Source organism: Gekko japonicus, unplaced genomic scaffold (genome assembly GCF_001447785.1).
Source record: "Gekko japonicus isolate JY-2015 unplaced genomic scaffold, Gekko_japonicus_V1.1 scaffold292, whole genome shotgun sequence".
Classification (NCBI taxonomy): Eukaryota; Metazoa; Chordata; class Lepidosauria; order Squamata; family Gekkonidae; genus Gekko; species Gekko japonicus.
The window spans coordinates 776,331-800,397 of NW_015173131.1; the positions used below are offsets into that span (position 1 = coordinate 776,331).

Consider the following 24,067-nt stretch of genomic DNA (forward strand, 5'->3'; position numbering starts at 1 on the left):
TGCCAGACATTGGCATTTTATGGGGTGGAGGAACCATATAAAAGTAGGGAATAGAATCTGAAGATCTGTGATCCAAACATGCTCCCGGACCTTTCTTCCTGGTTGCTGCATAGTTTCTGAGGTTCCTATGGATCCACTCGTACTTCAATATTGCTCAGTCATCTTGTTTAAGAGCCAATTTGGTATAGTGGTTAAGTGTGTGGACTCTAATCTGGGAGAACCGGGTTTGATTCCCCACTCCTCCACTTGCACCTGGCTGGATGACCTTGGGCAAGCCGTAGTTCTGGCACAGCTGTTCTTGAGAAAGAGCAGTTTCTGTCAGAGTTCTCTCAGCCCCACCTACCTCACAGGATGTCTGTTGTGGGGAGGGGAAGGGAAAGGAGTTTGTAAGCCGCTCTGAGACTCCTTTGGGTAGTGAAGGGCGGGGTATAAATCCAATCTCCTCCTCTTCTTTAACTCCAGGACATAAAGGACTCTTAATTTCCTCTTTTGCAGCATAAATAGTACAAGAGATTTTTTTTTTGGGGGGGGGGATGTTTTCCTTGTTAATTGTGCATGTCAGTTATTCATTCTCATATGTAAGCCCAAAGAAATGGAAATGAGCCTCTAAGGCACTTCTGTGACTATTTGTGAAAATTCATTTTGCATGCAAGGTAATAGAAACAAGGCAATTCCGCACACACGCAGAAACACCTCACCCCAGTGCAAAAGAATAGAAAAATAGGAAGATAGCTGTTTAGATCAAACTAGTTTTCTTAATCTAATCTTCCTTTCCCAGTGTGGCTGATATACTATGACTGAGGACAAAGTTTTTGCTTTAATCAGCCTGTGGACTATCATGTTCCAAATCATTCCTGTCACATCTGCAGCAAGCATCTGCTTGAAAATATTCTGCAAGCAGACACCACACACACACACTGTTCCAACCACATTTTACACTGCTATAAGCTTGGGTCCTATACCGTATCTGCCAGTCTTAAAAGATTCACTGTGTGTATTGCTAACAAAAAAACATGGGGATGTAAGATGTGTCTCTAAAGCAACACGCCAACCACTAGCTCACAGTACTGATCGGTGAGTGAATGCTCCCTCTTGCATTTACACCTTCAGTACTCAGCCTTCTGACTTTAAGGGACAATTGAAGTCTGTTATTCCAGATTCAATGCGAATACTTTGATTTCCTAGCCAATAATCACACAATATTCTAGTTAAAAACTTTATGTAAAAGTAGGATAACGAAGTGTGAGAAAATAAGGCACAAGAAAATCAAAGGTACACAAATCACACTGGCCTATGTAAAAGCTATTATAAGTAAATGAAAATGCTGTACAATTCTACTCTGCCTGCATTGAATCTAAATTCTGAGTTTCTTACCAAAGCATATTTAGAAAAGGCACCCTTGCTGAATCCAGATCAGAAGAGTTTGCATGCCATGTAGTGCTGACAGCATGTACACAGTGCAATCCTGCCATCCTGCTGAATTGTCTGTTTCATGACATTACTCTGAGGGTACAAGAGATGCACAAAGTAAAAACTGTGAAGGCTAAAGGCATGTTGCCAATTGATTTATGAAGGTGAAATGTAGTAGACAAGAAGATGGTATGCCTAGGAGGGAAAGCCCACTGTATTTCCTTGCTGCATAAAAGGAAAAAGAAGCTAAAGGAAAATGAAGCTAACTTCTATCCTTCATCAAAATAAGCGTTATACTTCTGCTAAGAATTACCAAGAGGCACTTACTGAAAAGACTACTAGGTGCCACAATGAACTTTTTTTGGGGGGGGGGAACATGTGTGTATGTGTGCGAACTGCCATGATGTCGCTTCTGACTTACAGCAACCCCATGAATTAATTTCCTCCAAAATCTCCTGTCGTGAACAGCCTTGCTCATGTCTGGCAAATGGAGGACCGCGGCTTCCTTTATTGAGGCGATCCATCTCATGTTGGGTCTTCCTCTTTTTCTGCTGCCTTCCACGGTGCCTGGGATTTCTTAAGCCGTGCTGTAGAAGTTTACAAGCTGGTGTTGGCATGGGGAAATGACAAGGAACTATGTGCAAAGACCGTAACTATGTTATGTGCAAAGACCGTAACTATGACCGTATCCTGTACCACACATCAATCACAACACAATGGCAACTGAATGTGCTCTCGGGAGGAAAGGGTCCTATTGGCCCATGTACAAAATGTTGCACACCAAATGCTAGAAAAATAGAATATCCTCATACCAGAAACACTACGACAAGAGCTGAATGTTCTCTGCAAACTGGTAACATTAAAATGCGGAGATGCCTGTGCAGTTAGGAGGTTCCCCTAGACTTGTCTGCCATTTCAAGCTATGGGCCATGATTCCAAGGATATGCACAATCCTGCAAGAGTTTGCCTGCCCTGGCTCCATTATAATCCTTTGATTTACGTTCCCCTGAAATCCAGTATAAGTTGGTGCTCACTTCAGAAGGGGAGACTGACTTCAGATAAGTGTAGATCTGCTCTGCGGCTCATGGTTCTTAGCTATAGTTTGTGGCAGTAATTATTCCACCATGCTGACCCTACTATATCTGTAGCTACAACTCTGTACTGTGCTCCAGTGCAATCATCATATCAACAGCTGAGGCTTGATGCTGACAACACATGGACTTTATTTATTGTACCATTCCCCCCCCCCCCCCTTTCAATAGCCCTGGCTGCCAAGTCCATAACTGGCCATTTGTCATGTAGTTTTCTTTTTCTCTCTCCAGGTAATGTAAAGCTACGATAATATTTTTCCACTTGCAGCACTTGATGTAGGAAGACTCGCATCAGTCACACATTATATTTAGGAAGGTCATAGTGCACAAGGATAGACTTGCCCAGCTCTGTTCCTGGCCAGGCTGAAGCAGCTTGACCAGGCCTGGTGGTGAGTTTGAGGCAGCCCGTAGCTTCAGCTTGGAGTGGAGGAATGAACAGTGCAATCCTAAAACGAGTAACACACTGCTAGATGGGTGTGATTCCGTTTAGGATTGCACTGTAAATTTTGTTAACTATCTTCAAGCTTTGCAAACTTAATCCATGCTGTAGAACAATTAAAGGGCCAAACTACATCAACGGTGAGCAAGAGATCAACAAGGAGCCGGTACAAGAAACCCAATCTGTGCAACTGAAACTATACAACTTTACATTACTGATAATCGACATGCCGATTAATAATCCATACAGTTTCCACAAACCAAACGCTGGTTGTTGCGAGTCCTTTATGAGGAAGTGGCACGTGCAGAGTCTGATAAATCGCACCCTCTGCAATTGTGGTAGTGCACTGGGATAAATCTGTAAATGATTAACTCTTGGGTCACTATTAATCTCTATCATTTCCCTTTCAGCAAAGCATCTCTAAGAAGCCTTTCAAGTCCCATAGAAATCTTTGGCTGCCATTCCCTTCTCTCACTGGTTATGCTAGCATTCCAAGTGCCCCTAAAGATTAAATTTTATTTTAAAAAGATCCATAGGCTGCCTACCTGTGCTGCAGAACCTTAATAAAATGTGATGAATAGGTGAAAAAGCAACATAGGCCCCAGTCACACAGCAAAGTTGCCGCGGGAGAGGCATGGAAGGTGGGCGGATTATCCGGGCGCGATCACACCCCAACATCTGGGAAGTGGAGCGCACCCGTGGCTTACCGCCGACAATGCACATTTAAAAACTAGTACCTCCAAGGTACTAGTAAACGTTTGCCACGGGCTGCCTCCAGACGCCCGTGGTGTGATCCCGACGGCATTCCCCTCCGGTCCCTCGTTTACCTGCTGGCACCGAAGGAAGGACCCGTGGTGTGCCGCCGACCCATCTGATCGCCTAATCGCGAATCAAACTGCGCCGGGGCAATTAGCCACGCCCCCCCCCCCGATATCCGGCCCGTGTGACCGGGGCCATAGTAGCTGGACATGTTTTGAAGCGACTCCTAATTCCCTTGGCGTCATCCCTGCATCAGACTAAAAACTTGAATATTGAAAAAGTTGAGCTGACACTGCGCAGCCTCCACCGAAAGTTCTGCCAGAGGTCCTGTGCCCTTTTCCTGGTTACTCCTTATGGCTAAATACCACAACACTACTTGGCTTTTTTAGTTGTTAATTGATGACAACATAGGGTTTGGGGGCTACTGTGCCCCCCCCAGCACATTTCCCCCCTGCTGGAGGAGTTAAGCATCTCTTTCCCGCACAGCTTTCCTATGGCTCTGAGCCGGATCAATGTAACACTGGGCTGCTTGTTCTCACAACTGCACACTCTGGATGCAGCAGCAACACCAGTGTTGTGTTGCTGCGGTGTCAGCACACCTCTCACTGGGGTGGTACTTTGTTCTTCCCAGCTAGTTGTTCCTGTTCCTACTACAGCCCTTGGACTGCCAAATACTAACTGTAGGCTTCTTGTGGGTAGATCTTCAGGAGTTTAGCAGGAAACAATGTGGATGATTTGCTAAGTGATAAGGAAGTCACCGACTACTGTGCCAGGCAGTTAGATGGCAAGCCAAGACAAAATACTCTTGGTGAGTCAGTTAGTGAAACATCTGGATGCCACTGGTCCAAGATAGGGAGCTATTAACACTAAGAATCTCAGTCTTTCCAGAAGTAGCTTGTTGCCCAAGCCACTGGCATTAGATGTTAGAAGCACAGAAGATGTTCTGTGATTGTGAATCTACAGAAAACACTGCCCATACAAAACATGGCCACAGGAAAGATTGTATGGTTTGTGTTTTGTTTGCATTTTCCTTGGCCCAAGCAACAAGACTTGTCTGGGGAGAGTTCATTTCTTGTTTATTTCAAATTGTTTGTTTGTGTATCCTGTGTTGTAAAAGAAAATGCAAACAGACAGCAAAGCTTTCAGTGGGGCCTTTGAAATCATTGTACTGATCTTAGGATAGTTAAGGCTACAATTCTGCACATGCTTACTTTAGGGTTAGCCCTAGCAAAATCAGTATGACATATTTCTGAGCGGAACTGTGATATTAGAACATTTACAGTACAATCTGGCCAGAATTACTCCAGTCTAAACCCAGTTAAATTGAAGTAATTCTGCACAGGATTCCACTTTGTAAAAAATCTCAAAATGTGTGTGTTGGTTGTGAGGAGGGGCATGTGTGGTGACAATGGCCTAGCCATCAACTGCCACTTTTTCCTTCTTGCTGACCATATACAACTGGACAGGGCTCACTGCTAAAACTACTTCTGGTGTTAGAGAGAAGTCCCAGAATATCTGGACTATGAGATTAAAGCATAATGATACAGGAAACCAGAAAATAAATGCTGGTTTTTTAAAATATATTTTTAAAGGAAAACTATTTAAAAACCCCTCAAACATTTAAAACCTTGAAATAAATGTGATATAATACCTCTTATTAATACTAACAAAAGTAACACAATACAGCAAGGAGGCTTTCAAGTTCTCTGGAACTTTTTATCAGATTGGATGTTATGAGGGTAAGAGAGAACAAAGATGTATCAGATCATGATCTTAGGGCCACTTGTCTACTTTTGTGACAAATTGGAACAAAGTGCTGCTAAAATCATATTTGTGCAGATGCAGACAAGGCCCCCTTCAGCTGAGAAAAAGGGCTGAAGAACCTGGAAGACTGCACACTGTTCTGCATACTTTTGCTTTGTTGTAGTAAAAGGTATTACTTAGCTTTTGTATTTTGCATCACAGCATCCTCATAGAGAATAGAGTCAGATGGGTTGGTTTGAAGTAGCAGAACAACGTTTGAGTCCAGTGGCACCTTAAGACCAACGGAGTTTTATTCAAGGTATAAGCTTTTGTGTGCACACACACTTCCTCACACACAATAAAATTAGGGTTGCCAACCTCCAGGTGGTAGCTGGAGCTCTCCTGTGATTATAACTGATCTCCAGGCAGCCGAGATCAGTTCCCCTGGAGAAAATGTCTGCTTTTGAAAGGTGGACTCTATGGCATTATACCCCATTGAAGTCCCTCCCTTGGCTCCACCACCAAAATCTCCAGGTATTTCACAGCCCGGAGCTGGCAACCCTAATTTCATGATGTCTGAGGAAGTCTGTGTGCACACGAAAGTTTATACCTGGAATAAAACTTCGTTGGTCTTAAAGGTGCCACAGGACTCAGACTTTGAACCACGGAAAGTCACTTTTCAATACAATTCTCCCCTGTCGCCATCATTATCGGAAACGAATACGCGGGATACTGCTTTTCCTTCTTAGCGCCTAAGTCCCATCTAAAAAGGCACATATGCCACTCTCAAGATGGCTGCCAGGAGTTCCGTACCGCAGAGGCAAAACGCCTCTATGGTTTTTAACGTCACATCCAGCGAGGTTCTAAACGGAAACGACCTCTGTTTATTCCCCTGCTCCTCAAAGAGCTCTGGAGTGCGTGGCTCCGTCGCCGTCGCTATGGAGACCGTCGACGGCCGGCTGTCGGTGTCGAAGACCCTGAGAGCTCTCAACGGTGTCCTCACAGGAAAGGTCGGCGAGGGAGGCCGCGGCTCGGTGTGGTTCAAGGAGAGCAGCAGCCGGAACTTGCGTAGCCGCGACTTCCTAGCCCCACGGGCTGCCCTGAGGGCGGTGTTCGGGGACGGAGAGGTAGGAGCGGGACCTGATTGAAAAGGGGGCGTGGCGGCGTGAGTGTTGCTGTCTCCTGTTTGGGGGTGCGGGGGGGGGGGGATAGCTGAAATGATTCTGTTAAGTAATATAATGAAACAGGAGTCCAGAAGTAAATTAAAGACTGTGTTAAGTCATTTTCGACTTATGGCGACCCTATGAATCCACGTTCCTCCAAAACGTCCTACAGTTCACAGCCTTGCTCAGGTCTTGCAAACGGAGGACCGTGGTGGCTTCCTTGACTGAGTCGATCCATCTCACGTTGGGTCTTCTTTTTCCCCGCTCCCTTTAACTTTTCCAAGCATCGTTGTCTTCTCCGGTGACTCTTGCCTTGTGGCAGGGCATCCAAAGTACGATAGCCTCAGTTTAGTCACTTTAGCTTCTAGGAAGAGGTCAGGCTTGATTTGATGTAAACTAATCTAGTAGAATTTATTTAGGTAGCAGGATTTTTAATTTTAATTTTATAAACTTTATTGATTTATGAACACTTACGCTATAATAAACGTTAGTCTTTAAGGTTCTGTTAGATTAATCATTTATTGAGTTGCAACAGACTAAGATGTCAAGTATTTGAAAGGCTGTCATGTAGAGAATGGTGCTGAGTTCTTTTCTGTTGCCCCAGAAGGTTGGACCAGAACGAACAGGTCGAAATGAAATCAAAAGTCTTTGGCTAAGCATTAGGAAGAACTTCCTGGCAGTTAGAGTGCTTCCTTGGTGGAACAGGCTTGAGAGGTGGTGGGCTCTCCTCCTTTGGAGGTTTTCAAAGGTTGGAGGTTTGGCCATCCGATAGCAATGCTGATTGTGTGAACTTAGGCAGATCAGGAGAAGAGAGGGCAGGAAGGGTTGCATCAGTGCTTAGTTCTCGTGGCCCTTTCTTACAAGCCCAGGGAAATGCCTATCACCACTCTGGGGTCAGGAAGCAATTGTTCTCCTGGCCAGTTTGGCCAGGGATCCTGAAGGGTGTGGGGGTTTTTTGCCCTCTTCTGGGCATAGAGGAGGGGTCACGGGGGGGGAGAGGTAGTTGTGAATTTCCTGCATTGTGCAGGGGGTTGGACTAGATGACCCTGGAGGTCCCTTCCAACTCTATGATTCTATGTTACCAACCCATCCGGACCTGTTAATAGTTATGCAAGCATGAGTTGAGTGTTGGGGAAGGTATCACACATGGGTGGTGATGTTCTCTGTCTTCCATGACCCTCTCTACTGGCAATTTCCAGAGGGACTATAAACAGGAGGCCTTTGGCACCATGAAGGATCACAAGCTTCTTCTTTGACCATAAACATCTGTGGACTAGAGCCTGCTTCTTCAGTATCTGTCAAAAAGAACCGAGTCTCGAAAGCTTATACCCTAAAAATCTTGTTGGTCTCTAAGGTGCTACTGGACTCAAATCTAACATGTCTACAGAGGCCATCTAGCGGGTTCTGGTCTACAGAAGTAATGACAAGCACATTTTCTAAATCGATATAGTCTTCCTAGCTTTGCTTTGTTAATTTAACTCCTGTATTGGGGAGAGAGCAGGCTAGATGGAACTCATTAGATCTTGGAAGCTAAGCAGGGTTGTCCCTGGTTTGGTGTAGTGGTTAAAAGCGGTGGACTCTAATCTGGGAGAACTGGGTTTGATTCCCCACTCCTCCACATGCAGCTAGCTGGGCGATCTTGGGTCAGTTACAAGTTCTCTCAGAGCTGTTCTCTCAAGAGCAGTTATCTCAGAGCTCTCTCAGCCCCACCTGCCTCATAGGGTGTCTGTTGTGGGGAGAGGAAGGGAAGGCGATTGTAAACCACTCTGAGACTTCGAGTGAAGAGTGGGGTATAAATCCAATCTCCTCTTCTTCTTCTGGTTAGTATTTGGATGGGGACACTAGGATTGCTAGGCAGAGGCAGGCACTTAAAAACCACCTCTGTTGGTCTCTTGCCTTGAAAACCCAATGGGGTTGCCATAAGTTGGCTGTGACTTGACAGCACTTTCCGCCACCAGTGGGGAGAGAATAATATTTTTATTTCCATTATTGCAGCACATATTAATATGCCTAACTTTGCTCATACTTCTGAACATGCAGCTAAACAGTTATGCAAATAGCTTCCCACTGGAGGTTATTTAGGGTTGGGGAGAAGGTGTGGGGGGAGCAGGAGCCCCCTTTTCAATCCAAGCCACTCATCTTCACCAAAATCACCAAAATCAGCTTCTGAGGATTTGAAAGAGACATTTGTGAAGTTGATATATGACTTTGATCAAAGCAGGGAACCTGGAGACAACTTGTAAGCAAACATATTTTGTAGCTTAGCCCTTTGCTGCCACTTACATAGAGTTCTTCTTTCAAACAGCCAGCACTGATTGTCATTTCTGTCTTGTTCTGTAACAGGTTCCTGATGGGATTGCCGAGAAGGTGTTATTGATAAAATGTCCAGGTGTGCCACCCATCCAGAGCTGCCAAAAGGGCCCGACAGGACTGACAGTGCATCTGGACAGACCTGTTGTCTTTGCAGAGATCCTGGAATCCATTCCTTTATATGCCAGACCTCCACAGATAGTCCCTGGGCACAGCATTGTGCTCAACTGTGTGCCCCTGCATGGGTGCAAGGGCCTGAACTCGCTCAGTCTGAGTCATCTGAGAGCTATCCTGGTCACTGACCACCTGGCTGATGTGCTCCAAGCTCAAGGGTCAGTTGATGGAGCTGCTCTTGCCATGGCTCAGTGGTAGAGCATCCGTTTGGCATGCAGAAGGTCCCAGGTTCAATCCCCAGTGTCTCCAGTTAAAAGGCCAGGCAGTAGGTGATGCGAAAGACCTTCGCCTGAGACCCTGGAGAGTCACTGCCTGTTTGAGTAGACAATACTGAACTTGATGGACCAAGGGTCTGATTCAGTATAAGGCAGCTTCATGTGTTCATTGAGGACCAAATCTCACCAGTCACAAATCTAGAAATGTGCAGAGCTTGCCTGTTTGTCTGCTTAAGACACTCAGCTTAATTTCTGCGCGGCTCGAGGCCATTAACATGTGGTGGGCATGGCAGGGTGTATTCTTGCTGCTTCTAGTAGCTCCTGCAAAACTCCTAGCCTTTTATGGTTGTGGAAGCACAGTAGGGACTCTGAGGGCAGGGTCTCTGCCAAAAGCAGAGGGGCTTGGGGCTTGACTGTCCAGTGATTAGGCAGCAGGACTTCTTCACTTCACCTGCTTCAATGTAGGAGATTTTCCCTAGACTGCAACCTGGGTTACTCATATTCAACAAGCATGCATGTGTGTCCTCCTTCCTCATGAAATGTATTCTGTAATATAATTGTATGGCATTGTGTGTGGAATAGCCAGGAGATCCCGAAGGATTGATTGACTGCCTGAAGCGGTAGCTCTCTTTTGGCATCATCAGGTGGCAAGCTATGCTTATCTGGCTTCAAGTGGGGAAGTGGTTCTCCGGATTAGAGTCCACCGCTCTTAACCACTACACCAAGCTGTCTGTCCAACAAATTCTGTGTCTGCTAGCTAAGGGGAGCAGCAAGCCATGCAAGACACTGAACACCCGTCACCTAATGGAACAGAATAGGGGAAACAGTGCTGCTGGAAGTGCCACAGCTAATGCAGTGTGATCCTGCCCTTGTAGGGTGGATGTCCATGTGGTCCCCGCTTTGGCTGATGAGGAAATCCAGAGATTCCTGCACCAGTTGCGAATTGAGTGGCCCGCAGGTTCGGAAACCTCCCCCAGCTCTGAGGATATCCTCGCCATGAAGGACGCCCTCCGCCAGTGCCCTCATGCCATGTTCGCTGAGACAGATCAGGAGGGAGTTGTGTGCAAACTGCACTTGAAAGGGTTCTTGGGAAAGCAACAGCCAAAGAAAGAGAGCCTGGAAGGATATGACCCGAACCTGGACGTGTTCCTTGGTAAGTATCACTTAAGCACATCACTTGTCTTACCCCCTGAGGCGGGCTGTGGTATTTCTGTATCTGTCCTCGCAGTCTCGCAAAGTAGGTCACCACAAACACTCAACGTTTTATAGATGTGGAAACGGGCCTGGGATCAAATGACTTGCCAAGTAGTGAGTGAGTACGGCTGGATTTGCTTTGAGTCTTAGCTCTAGTTGGCTGCTTCAAATCTCAGTAAAGGGAGCCCCTGGGGAAGCCGGGGCCTCGCTGCTTCAAAAGCGTGCACGACGAACTTCCTTGACCCATTCTCCCCCTCCTCTGTTGCAGTGACAGAGGAGAAGCTGCTCCATGTGGCTGAGCTGCAGCGTGCGGCCTCACGGTGTGCGGTGAGTCGAGAGCTGGCCTCCTTGGGGCCCCAGCGGATTCTCCCCTAGGCCTGGGTCTAATGTGATCTGCTGCTCTCCTGCAGGTGTCTGTGCCAGGAAGATGCGATGGCATTGTGCACGTGGTGAGCCACGAGGAGGCATTCCAGCAGCAGAAGGTGGACTTGCTGTGGAGGTTGGTCGCTCCGCAAGCTCCCCCACCTGCCCCCCAGGTAAGGAGCTGTATTTCTGTCCAGGGTGACGTACAGCACAGAGTGTGTGTGAGGCTTTTCCTGTTGCCTTCCTCCTTAAGTCCCCCTTTCCTCCTTTAAAACCTTCTTCCTCCTTGTATTACATTTCCTTCCTCCTTTAATTGATACTAATCTTCCCTTGTATCCCGCCGGCTGTTTTTACCCACCTTTGTCTACTAGGCGTCGTAAGCCGAAGGGAAAAAACGCAGCCAGCCTTGCTGCAAAGAAAGCTCAGTGTGTGTAATTTGATAAAGCGTGTGTGCACACCAAAAGCTCATCGCTTGAATAAACCTTTGTTGGTCTTAAAGGTGCCACTGGACTCTAAATGTGTGTAATTGAGACAGGCCAGAAGTGACAGAGTAGGATGTCGGAGAGCTTTGCGCTGGAAGCACACATGTATTGTGTGCTCAGCTCACCCCCCAAAAAGCATAGAAATGAATAGCCTTGTGCAGAATACGGTACCCTGAGAATCTAAGTTTTAAAAGAACAAACATTGAGTTTCTCGTTTCCATGGCTGGGAGGACAAAGTAGGAAATGTGAAGGTTGCCCATTGAAGACCCAGCAGATTCCACCCAGAGGCTGAAGAGAACGGACTTTAAGTGTAGTCAGCATTGGGGTCTTTAGGTTACTGATTATATTCCTCCCTGTACAGCTCCTATTCCACCTATGTCCAGCTGCTCCCTCATCACATCTTCCTCCCTAACCCCTTTACCATCCATGCTGTCTTTCACGGGAGGATCAAAATCAGTTGAAAAGATAAATCTCTGCATTGTGACTCTGTAAAATACACGCAAATTGGGGGGAGTGTCGTTTTTTGAATAATTGTTTCCATAGCCAAAAGTCTAAACAGACTTGCTTGTAGTCAGGTAATTCCTCATTCCTTCTGAGCAGATAGCCAGGTTAACAGAGGCCTCTGCTGACATGACCCCCTGTCTGCTTTCTTCCGTAGAAACACCTTGTCTGTGGACCAGTGAAAGTCCCCGCTGCCGCCTCTCCTGTCACCATTCTTCAGTACTTCCAGTGAGTAGGGCCCTATTCCTCCTCTCAGAAGACCATTGTGCTCTGTTAAAATGACAATGAGAATGGACCCTGTTTCCCCCTTCTTCTGCAAGGTTCTGGGCCAGGTGACAATAGCATACGCTTCCCTGAGCTCCCTCTTTGGGCCGTTGGTCGGGGGGCAGGGAGGAATTTCCCATTACTGTCTTAATCAGCCACTTCCCCCCCAAAAAAACAATTTTTATTCTTTTTCAAAAGGAATACAGAATTCAACATTATAATACACAAAAAGGTTGCTTCACTTAGAGAAGAAGAAAAAAAGAATACTATAAGATTTCTGTCTCATAACAACTTACATTCTTTCAGAATACAGAATACAGAGTGATAAACTTATAACTTGTCAACTGTAAATCATTATTTTATATCTAGCTTTGTTGATGCTTTCCCAATTAAAGTTATCAAAGGTTATTTTTTCTATCATGGGGAATAGCCAGAAGTAGAGAGTCAATACCTTTTTGTTTTCTTCCATAATGAATGATATTTAGTGTTTTGCGGATGTTGTCCGAAATATCCCTAGTCGCCATAAAACCCGTCTGGTCTTTATGAACATAGTTGCCCATAATTATCTTTAGTCTTGCCGCAATGACTGAAGTAAACATTTTATAATCTAAATTGAGCAATGAAATAGGGCGATAGGATTTTGGATCTGATACGTCCTTTCCTTTTTTTGGTATTAAAATTACATTAGCAGCTTTCCAGGTCTCAGGAAGCTTGCCCGTTTTAATCACTTTATTGCAGGTCTCAGTGAGTAATTAATCAGCCACTTGATAGGCAATTTTAGCCTACTTGTGCAGGAACTCAGTCCTGGCTTGGCATAAAACAGCTTTGCTTCTAATTCCCTTGTATACAGTGGGGCTCCAGTGATCTGGGTCCTAGGCTCTGCTTAACTTAGAATGCACTGAGAAATGTGAAGGCAGGCTTAGCTGCAGTGAGCCTGCAGCCTATTCCCCCCCCCCCCCCGGGGGGAGAGGGGGGTGATGGGGTCCCTCTCCTCCTCCTCCTGCTCCTAGTGTTCCCAAAAACCCCAGTATTGTGCAGAACACACAAGTTGCTCAGTCTCTCTTCTAAGTGCTTCCAGCCTCTCCTTTAATACTTTTGTTTATCTTGCTAGGCTGAGACACTCCCAGATGTATGAGGCTTCAGTGCTGAAGTATGGAGACCTCTCTCAGGGTAATTTCTCATCCCAGTGCTTGTCGTTTGGCTCCTTTTTGGCTGAGGTGCTTTCCAGAGGATTAGCACTTCATCAGTTGGCAGCACCGGGGCTGCTCCATTCTGCCAGCGTATTTTGGTGATAATAAAATCCAGGTTTGGGCCCATCACTCAGCTTCTTGGAAGATGCTGTTGTGAGCTTCCTTTTAGGCTTCATGTTTGGCAGGGTGGGACAGGTCTTTCCTCTTAGACCCTTACAGCCCCTTCACTGAGAAGTACAAGTTTCTTAGCACTGGCATCACTGAACTCCTCCCCGGCTCTTAAAGAAGAGGAGAAGAGAATAGATTGGATTTATACCCTGCTCTTCACTACCTGAAGGAGTCTCAGAGCGGCTTACAATCTCCTTTCCCTTCCCTTCTCCTCCCCACACCCTGTGAGGTAGGTGGGGCTGAGAGAGCTGTTTCGAGAACTGCTCGTGAGAGAACAGCTCTGAGAGGACTTGTGACTGACCCAAGGTCACACCAGCAGCTGCATGTGGAGGAGTGGGGAATCGAAACCAGTTCTCCCAGATTAGAGTCTTCACCACCTTCTGGCTTGCTCCCTGCAGATGAGGCCTGGACAGAAACGATCAGTGTCTTGACGTCAGCTGCCATCCGATTTGAGATGCTGAGCACAGCTCATCGGAACCAGGTAAATGGGAGGCTTCTTCTGAGGGTGCCTTTAATTGGCAGTTGTTTAGAAAGAGATTGGGGTGCTGCCTGGAGGTGGCAATGACATCAGCTGAGCAGAGGGCAATTCAAAATATCAACCATCTTTCTTGGATTGAGGCCGCTTTATGCTTGTATAGGACAGCACTGCTCATGGTAACATCTTCACCACAAGGGGAGGGTGCCGTGTTGTAACTGGAATATATTTTATGCGAATATCTTCTGGTGGTAGAATTTTTGTGTGTACGGGGGAATTGGATTGCAGGATATGTGGACTGTGGAGTGGTCATATGCACAGCTTTCACTCCTCATTAACCAGAGGAGGCTGAAATAAAATTATGCCTGGCATTAACATTAAGCATGATCTAAGTCAGGGGTGTCAAACATAAGGCAGATGATGGCCAGAACCTGCCCATACTAGGGCAAGCAACTGGTATGGATGGAAGTGTAAAGTACTCCCCCGTTTTATGATATCCCTTGGAAAAAACCTAATCTTGCGTATGATTAAATACATTTATTTGGGCTTTTGTGGGTTCCCCAGTAAATCAATTGCTTTCACTGCTAGGAATCAATTGCTTTTGTTTGCATTTTGAGTAAAAAATAGTATTATTAATTGGGTTTGCCTGTTGTCTTTTATAAACTTTATCTCTCCGGTACCTGGCATTACATTTTATGGCACACATGATCCGGCCTGACAGAGTGACATTTATGTCAGATCCAGCCCACGTAACAAATGGAGTTTGACACCTCTGGTCTAAGCCATGGCAAATCTAAGTCTGCATGGAAACAAGGCAGAGGCTTAACAGGGCTAGTGGGAGTGAAGGTATGGACAGATCTTGGCATCTCGAAGTGGAGGAGGGTAGATGGATTCTGAGAAATGTAAAAACACTAGAGGTCTAGGAAGAGCGAAGCAGGCCACGTTACAGCAGGAGTCTGGACAGCAAAGAGGGAGCAGCTGCAAATGAATGGGTGGATTTGGCCCTTTGTAGGCTGATGGCCAGAGTTCCAGAGGTTTGTCTGTGTTGATAGTTTCTGGACTGTTTTGCCTGGTGCTTTGGTCATTTTCATTCTTCTGAGAGGAACCTCTGGCCAACATGCTCCTGCACTGACAGAGTTGATTCCACCTCCTCAGATTCTCTTGGATTTGGAGGAGCCCTGCATCTCTACCAAAGGGACCAAGAGCGGCACCTTCGTAATGTACAATTGCGCTCGCCTTGCCACACTGTTTGAAACGTACCAGCGGGAAGCAGAGCAAGGTGAGAGCTCTTTTCGCGCTGCATGCAAACCCTACCACCCTGGCCCTGGCCCACTGAAGTGCTCAGGGACTGGAGTATATGCCCAAGTTAGGCTGGGAGGTTTTCCCAGACAAAGCAGAGCTGCAGCCAGGCTGCCTCGTCTAAGACACAGATTCCTGAGCATTCTTGCCGTTTCCTTTCCTTAGCCCTCCTGACAATCAGAGCGGGCTTTTGCCAGAGGCTCAGGAACCAATTAAAAAGATCTGGATGGTGCTTCAACAGGATATGGGGTGGTATCCCCTCACACGGAACACAGTTCTTGGTGGCTCCCAGCTCCTCTAAAAAAATCATATTCTCCCTTGCTTTCCCCAATCCCGTTCTTTAAGAACGCCTAATACTGCAAAACCCCAACCTTTGCGCCTACAACGCATTTACAAAAAATGAGAACATAGTTATGTGCTGTCAAGTCACAACTGACTTATGGCAACCCGTCATGGAGTTTTAAAGGCAAGAGACCATCGGAGGTCATTTGCTGTTGCCTGCCTCGGCTTAGCCACCCTGGTCTTCCTTGATGGTCTCCCATCCAGATTCTAAGCATGGCTTTGGCATGTTTGGGCCAGTCAGGCTGCTGCATTTAGGTTTAATTTGCTTAGTTTATTTTAACAATTTGGTGCCAAAAATGTCCCCTGGTGAACCTACTTTTGGATCACCTGTGCGACTGTTACATGAAACATTCCTCGTCTGGCTGGTTTGTTTCCCTTCCCATTGCAGGCGTGTACCCGGCTTTTCCACTGCCTTCGGAGCTGAACTATTCCTCCCTCAGAGAAGAGGTGAGCAACCATGATGAAAAGGAGTACAAAGACCTGGTCTTTGGAGGGCTACTCCCATAGGACCCGCAGAGGTTATCAGCTGTGTCAGAAACGAAAGCATAATTTGGCAATCGGTTTTGAGTTCTGGTCAATCCCAACATTGGATAAAATGCATAGGAAGGAATAGGAGACGCTTTCATCCAGTCCCGTGCCAAAGGACAGGACCCGGATGCTAGCCTTGCACAAACGGATCCCTGCAATCCAGATCATCATCAGAGAACAGGCTGTGGCTTGGTAGTAGAGCATCTGTTTGGCGTGGAGAAGGTCTCAAGTCCAGTCCCTGGCATCTCCATTTGAAAGGATCAGGGAGCAGGTGATGTGAAAGGCCCCTCTCTTCCTGAGACCCTGGAGAACTGCTGCCACTCAAAGTAAATACACTGACAGAGCAGTGGTCTGACTTGACAGAAGTGATGCCAGGAAGCCTTTGTGTGACAGTAAGATGTTGAAAGAGTGGGTGGAGCTTGTCGAGTCAGGAGACCCCCCCCTTCCTTGATCATCTTCCTGCTCTTTCATACATGGGGGGCGGAGGCAGGTGGGACAAAGGTGGGTCTGCTCAGGCTTACGCGGAGGCTTCTGTTTATTCCTCCCTCCCTGCTCAGGGCGAGTGGCTCTTGTTGTTCAACGGTGTCCTGCCCTTCCAGGAGGTCTTGAGCCAAGTGATACAGCTCCCCATCTCCAGTAGTGGGATTGGGATCTCAGCCAGCACGGAGGCGGTAAGATGACTTTTCCAGGTCTTGGGGCGGATGGGACTGTTCAGCTGCCTTCCCTCCCCGGTCAGTTTAGCTTCCAGGTGTGTAAGCTTATGTTTGTGTGGGGATCCAGTATCACTCAGGATCTGTCTCCTTTGCAGAGCTCATTCCTGGAAAATTAGTGTTTTGTTTGCAGGGCAGTGGGTAGGAAAGGGCAGTGCTTTGGAAGATGGGGGTGGGTGGGGTATATTGCAGAAGTGCCCCTGTGGTCTGACGAGGACCGGCCATTTCATGCAGAGCTGGAGCTCAAGACTGTTATAACATTCACAGTGAATCTGGATCGAACTGATCGTTTCAGGGTGGTGGCACCTGTTGTGGAATGCAAGTCCCACAGTTAACTGTGCTGATTTCCACTGCACGTTCTCCTCTTCCAAATAGTTTGTATTCAGCAGACATAAATTTCCTTGGCTCTGTGTTTTAGGTCTGCAAGTTCTTGATCCAGCTGAGCATGGATTTCAGTTCTTACTACAACCGGGTGCACATACTGGGGGTAAGTGTCCTGGGCTCAGTAGGCAGGGCTGCCCAAGGCGTTGTGAGACATTCAAAAGAATTTCAGGTGCACTCTGTATTGGTTTCATTCACGACATATATAGATTCAAGAAGGGAGTGTGGCTCAGTGGAAGACCCTCTGCTTTGCATGCAGAAGGTTCCAGGTTCAATTCTTGGCATCTCCAGTCAGCAGGATGTGGCAGTAGGTGATGCGAAAGGCCTCTGCCTGAGACACTGGAGAGCTGCTGCCAGTCTGAGTAGGCAATACTGACCTTGATGGACCAGTGGTCTGATTCAGCGTAAAGCAGCTTGATGATGTGTGAAGGAGGACCACTTCTGAGTCAGAGACACCTGAGATAAGCTGGGTTTGGACTTAGGCTACCCCTTTGGTGGCAGGCAGAGACTTGATCCTGGTTTCAGTGATCAATTCATTCTCCATGTTAAAGGATGAGCCGTATACAGTAGAGGTGGAAACCAGTGCTCCCTCTAAGCTGTGGAGTCCTGTGAACAAAAATCCTACTCTGTGAGCTACTGGCATTAAAGCTGTGAGCGAGCGATTTGGCTGCTGCATCAATCAGTTTGCTCTGGAGCCCTCCTTCCTGAGCCAATACAAAAATGTGTGAGCCCGAGGCTAAGAAACTGTGAGCTAGCTCACACTAACTCAGCTTGGAGGGAGCACTGGTGGAAACTCCACCCTATATTAGGCAGTAAGTATGAAGGGGGAGGTGTGGGCAGAAGCTTCCCTGGCTCCAGCATCCCGTCCTGCTCCTTCTAGAGCTACTCTCCGCATTTGAGAGAGATGGAAACCACTTTTAATGGTATGTCCAAGTACTTGACAGAAGTAAAAAGTTCTTCCTCCTGAGCCTGATTCCCCAGGGGGGGTCACTCTTGGTGGTGGAAAGTGTCTTCAAGTCGCAGCCAACCTACGGTGATGCCCACAGGGTTTGGTTGTCAAGGCAAGAGATGTTCAGAGGTGGTTTGCCATTGTCTGCTTCTGTGCAGCAACCCCGGACTTCTATGGTTGGCCTCCCATTCAAGTACTCACCAGGGCCGGCCCAATTTAGCTTCTGAGATCTGAGGAAATAAGGTCAACCTGGGCCATCATGAGCAAAACCCCACCCCCTTTTGAGGTGAGAGCAGAAAAGGACACATTTCATGGTCCAAAACTAATTTTGGGATGTCCCCCAAAGCATGGAATTCCCTTAAATTGTTTTTAAGGTTTTCCCAACATTGAATCTATTCCATGTCTTGGGTGTGTGTGTTTTAGCCAGGAACTCCATGGGAAGACGAAAAAGGGGAAAAGCAAGAATCTCAGCAAGAAAGGAGTACTATAGATGGAGTAAATATATAATAAAATTCCCTTGCATCCGCAAGAAGCCGCATCTGCTGTCTGACCAGGCTAGGTGACTATTCTTTGTTGTTGTTGTCTTTGTTTCATCCAGGAGCCACGTCCCCACTTGTTCAGCCAGATGTTTGCCCGGTTGCAGCTTATGAGAGCAGTCAGAGAAGTGTTCCACAGTGCCCTGCAGACCCTCCATCTACCTCCTCTTAACCAGATCTGAGCAAGCCAGATGGACACCTGCTGTGGTCCTCCTCACAGGCACCCTGCAGCAGCCATCCTGACCTGGCCGGCTCCACTGCAAAGAAAAAGAGTCGGAGGGTTACACTCACCTGGTTGGGGCGGGCAGAGAACCGTTGTAATTGAGGATCAGCCAGCAGAACACAGCCTTGCAGTTTGGACTCAGAAGTGTTTCTCCTCCCCAGTGTGGGTAGAAAGAAGATCCAGAACGAGAGCCTTGTGTATTTCTGAAGTTGAGGGAGAGCTGCTGAAATCGTTTGGTGCCAATGTGTGGCCAATTGCTAGCTAGGAACATGGAGAACTAAACTACCTGGAAACAAAATGGGTGGGGTGGGGTGGGGGGCGGAAGGAGAGATGACTATACTACTCAAGGAATCACTTGGTTCTGATCCCTCACAGAGAGTAGGAAAAAAATGGCCTGGTGGTCAAGTTCAAGCAAGCTAAGAGTTTCCCGCTGATGGATGTAAAGAAGGGTTTATTGTACCCCCCCCCCCAAAAAAAAATTAAATTCTATTATAAAATGGCTGAAGCTTCTTTCAGTCCTGTTCACTGCCTCTCTACAAAGGGTTTTGGCATCAGCTGTGGACGCAAGGGGTTGCAGATAAAATGCAGAGATTCTCAGCTGCAGTTTCTCCAAAGGCATTGCTGGGGGCAGGCGGGTTGTGAGTGACTGTCCCACAAACACTGTCTCATTGTGAGACGTGGGCAGTTTGTACGGTATGGTAAATGTTAGGGAGCACAAGGGGTTACCAGCAAATCACCAGCGTGGCTAAACGGGGCATGAATCGCTGCTTCCTCCAGCCTGCCGTTCTCATCCTCCCGGAACCTGACACAAAGAACCTAACTAAGGTAGACAAGATGCTGAGAGGTCCATGACAGGAGCCCCCTGGCAGTTTTTATTATCTATTTTTATTGTGAAATTAGAAGTGTACATGATCAAAAGTATAAATTGTTACGCAATAAAAGACTTTGTAATAGATGAATCCTCTTGCTTGTGAAAAAAGCAACATGTAGTTAAATATCACAGTCAAATGAATCAAATATCGCATATCAAATCAAGGTTTAAGAACATGGAGAGAGGAGGAAAAAAGTCTGGTCCTCCCTGCCTTAACTTGCACTAGGCAACATCTTTAGTTATATAAAGAGAAGCTGAAGAACCCCACCGGGAAGCATTCTGAATCCTTGTAGTTATTAGCAAAATGTGAACTAATTCATAAAGCTTCTTCTTTAGTGAGCTTTTCAAAAAGCCTTACGGTACATTTACACATGGTGCACTTACAGTGCAGTCCTAAGCAGTGTTACAGCGTCGTGAATCCACTGAAGTCAAATGGGTCTAGAAGGTTATAAATCTGGTTCGGATTGCAGTTACTGGACTACAGTGTTTACTCATGTAAGATTAGGGTTTTCCCCCACATATATGCCACCAAAAGGGGAGGTTATCTTAGTTTTTAAATACAAGTTTCAGAGTGCGTTCAGACGAGCAGCCAATCCCACCATGATGCCGGCTCAAATTTGATCCCGATTTTTTAAATCCATTCTTGCACGACCAGACACCCCCAGGGGAATCGCCTTACTGCGTGCTGCTTCCGCTATGGATTGTCTAGACAGCGTCCACTGAAGGAGGCTTGTGTGATGGTGAAAGTCCGCAGTTGTCCCATCGGGTCCGGAAAACTCTAGATTCAAAGTACTGTCCTTTTAAGTCCGGATAGGAGGTGCGGCAAAATGGAATGTCTACGGAACAGGGACATTTCTTAGATGTTTGTGTCTGGTTGTGCATTTTTAATTCACCAGGGAATCATGCCTGTGGAGGATCTAAAGAGCCGTCTGAATGGACTCACAGTTCTGTTAAATAATATATTGTGTTTGTGACACTTCTAAGGGGGGAGGTCATCTTACATTCAGTGTCGTCTTCAATGCTCCCTATAAGCTGTGGAATCTTGTGAGCAAGAATTCTACCTTGTGAGCTACTGGCATTAAAGTTGTGAGCCAGCGATTTGGCTGCTGCATACATTAGTTTGCTCTGGAGCCCTCCTTCCTGAGCGGAGACAAAAATGTGTGAGCCGGAGAGTAAAAAATTGTGAGCTAGCTCACACTAACTCAGCTTAGAGGGAACACTGGTCGTCTTCCTTTTGAGTAGATGCAGTGTAAGGTCTTCTAACTGATTTAATAGCGTATATTGATTTTTCTCCAAAAGCCCCTGCTGTTATGATGACCCACCCCCCAACAAGTATGTTGAAACTATTTTGGTGACTCTCGACAACCCTCACAAATGTCTTTTACAATTTTGCAGCACTTACTCAAAAGGTAGGAGCAGTAAATGATTTACCACGCGGCTATTGTTAAAAGTACATTGCAACTGCCCCCACTGACTTGGATTGGGAGGGGGCATCAGGTAGGGGACAAAGGATTTTACCATTTAGTCATGACTGTGTGTGTGTGTGTGTGCGTGTGTGCACAGTTTTTACTGATTTAAAACAGTGTCTTTCCCTCTACATCCTCAACTGTTAAAAAGGTAGCTCTAACAACTGGTATTGCTGGTGGTTGGCAACAGTGTTCCCTCTAAGCTGACTTAGTGTGAGCTAGCTCAGTTTTTTAGCCTCTGGCTCTCACATTTTTGTCTTAGCTCAAGAAGGATGGCTCCAGAGCAAACTAATTTATGCAGCAGCCAAATCGCTCGCTCACAACTTTAATTCTGCTTTTATCTGTTTTAACTTTGGCACTCGTGCCTCTTTGTTAGCCGTCCTGAGCCTTCGGGGAGGGCGGGATATAAATCCAAAAATAAATAAATAAAATGCCAGTAACTCACAAAGTAGAATTTTTGCTCACAAGACTCCACAGCTTAGAGGGAGCATTGGTTGGCAAGATAATGCACATAAAGAGGAGGGAGGCCTAAGCCCCTTCTGCCTTGAGCCAACATCAGTTATAGGTGTGGCTGTAACTTACCTATTTAAAAATGCTGAGCAGATGAGTTCGGAGACTTCCTGGGATTTCTTGTAATTTGGTTTTAAATAGAAAAGGGGGGGGTTACCTGTTGTGATGGATGCACATATAAGTCTGCAAGGGTATAATAAATCCACAACCTTCCTGTGCATTTTGCACTGCTGTGGCCCTGTGGTGGTGGTGGTGTTTCCGTAGCAGGGAAGCACATTCTCTGAAGCCTCTGGATGCGTTCCACTTGGCCTCCTGTGCTGCCCAGCTGCCAGTTCCAGAGGCAGCCCCCGGAGCCCGCCGCTTCCCTTTCCCCCCAGCTGTCGCCAAAGGTGCTCTTACTGCAGCTGTTTCATGAAGAGGCTGAGGAGCTGCTGGCGTTGCACCCGGTGCTGCTGGCTCTGGTAGGGGGGCAGCTCAAAGAACGAGAACGTGAAGCTGCGGCTGAAGCTGAGGGGGGTGATGCTGGGCACGGGCGGGAGCCTCATCCCCTGCCCCTTGCTCCTGAAGTGCCTGGGCAGGGCTCTGCTCCGCCCCTTCTGCCGCGCCCTGCCACCTTGGAGCAACTTGGCCCTGCGCCTCTGCTCCCCGTCCCCATCCGGGGCCTCCCCTCCGAGGTCCGGGGGGGAAAAGCCGCAGAAGGCAGGAGGGCCTGCTCCTGAGCAAGGGATGCTGTGCAAGATGGACACCGTAGGTGTGAAAAGGGTATGGAAGGAGGCCTCGGACCGAGAGGCCCCAGCCCATGGGGCCAGGTCATCGTTTGGAGGTGGTGTCCCTTTGGCTTGGGAGAGAGAGACCTCCGGGAGACACGGCAACTTCTGGAGTGGCTTCCCTGAAGGAGAAGAAGAGAAGAAGATTGGATTTATACCCCGCCCTTTGCTACCCGAAGGTGTCTCAGAGCAGCTTACAAACTCCTTTCCCTTCCTCCTCCCCACAACAGGCACCCTGTGAGGTAGGTGGGGCTGAGAGAGCTCTTGACAGAAACTGCTCTTTTTCAAGGACAGCTCTTATCAGAACTACGCCTTGCCCAAGGTCATCCAGCCAGGTGCAAGTGGGGGAGTGGGGAATCAAACCCGGTTCTCCCAGATTAGAGTCTGCGCACTTAACCCACTCCACCAAACTGGCTCTCAGGCGGAGAAAAGGGAGCGGAGCAAGAGTGAGCAAGGCCAGCAACAGAAGAGCAAATGGCGCTGGCAGGAGCTGGAGGCTAGAACTCTTTTCCGATTCGTTCAGTACATTTATTTAGTACATCCCTTCTTACAAGGAACTCAGGGGAACCTACATCATCTTCCCTTCTCCTCCCTGTGAAGTAGGCTGGGTTGAGAGACAGCGACTGGTCCAAAGTCACCCAGCAGGTTTTCCAGCAGCAGAAGGGACTGGAACCTGGATCTCCAAGATCCTACTCTGGCCATCGAACTGCTACCCAACTCTGGTTCTATCTGGCGGCTACATGGGAAAGAAAGATTCGCTGCAAACTGCCACGGGGCGGTGGTGGTGGGGAGCCAATCGGGTGTAGTGGTTAGGAGCGCGGACTCTAATCTGGGAGAACCGGGTTTGATTCCCCACTCCTCCGCATGCAGCTGCTGGTGTGACCTTGGATCAGTCATAAGCTCTCTCAGAGCTGTTCTCTCAAGGGCAGTTCTCTCAGAGCTCTCTCAGCCCCGCCTACCTCACAGGGTGTCTGTTGTGGGGAGGGGAAGGGAAAGGAGATTGTAAGCCGCTCTGACTCCTTCGGGTAGTGAAGGGCAGGGTGTAAATCCAATCTCTTCTCTCTTCATACCATCCCCAGCTTGTGTTTATTGGACATTCTGGCACACAAACATTTCTCTTGCTGCCTTTGTGCCAGTGTGCAACCCACCCCAGAACCCCTGCTTGAGTGCTGCCCAGTGTTCCCTTCAAGGCCACCCGTTCTAGGACCTCTGCCTCTGCTTGCCCAGTACGAGAAACCTCTTCTTTCTTTGATGGCGGCTCCCAAATACCAGCAAGGGAATGGGGTTGGCCTGGGCCAAGTGCACCGCAGCTCTCCTCACCAGTGTCCTTGTCTCCTCTTTTGGGAAGCTGAGGAAGAGCCACCCTGTTCTGCCTTGGGCTGAAAGGAGTCTTGGTAACAGTTTCGTCTTGGTCCTCGATGGCAGCTCCTACCTGGATATGGAGGGAAATGTAGATGAGTTTGGGGGTAACGCAGTTCAAGAAAAGTAGGGATTGTACATCGTAGTCTGAGATAAATGGGGTGAGACTCTTGAAGGGCATGAAA

At 47.4% G+C, this 24,067-nt stretch overlaps 1 protein-coding gene across 1 annotated transcript; it reads left to right on the top strand.

Moving 5' to 3' along the window:
• Positions 1–6,322: 6,322 nt before the first annotated feature.
• On the top strand, positions 6,323–19,769 carry DALRD3 (DALR anticodon binding domain containing 3). Its single transcript, XM_015422123.1, has 13 exons — positions 6,323–6,569; positions 8,949–9,247; positions 10,180–10,457; positions 10,767–10,825; positions 10,909–11,034; positions 12,002–12,072; positions 13,220–13,278; positions 13,865–13,947; positions 15,097–15,220; positions 15,971–16,029; positions 16,668–16,781; positions 17,239–17,307; positions 18,749–19,769. The coding sequence occupies exons 1-13, from the start codon at positions 6,381–6,383 to the stop codon at positions 18,866–18,868; spliced, it is 1,650 nt and encodes a 549-aa protein (XP_015277609.1). The 5' UTR covers positions 6,323–6,380; the 3' UTR covers positions 18,869–19,769.
• The last annotated feature ends 4,298 nt before the right edge of the window (positions 19,770–24,067 follow it).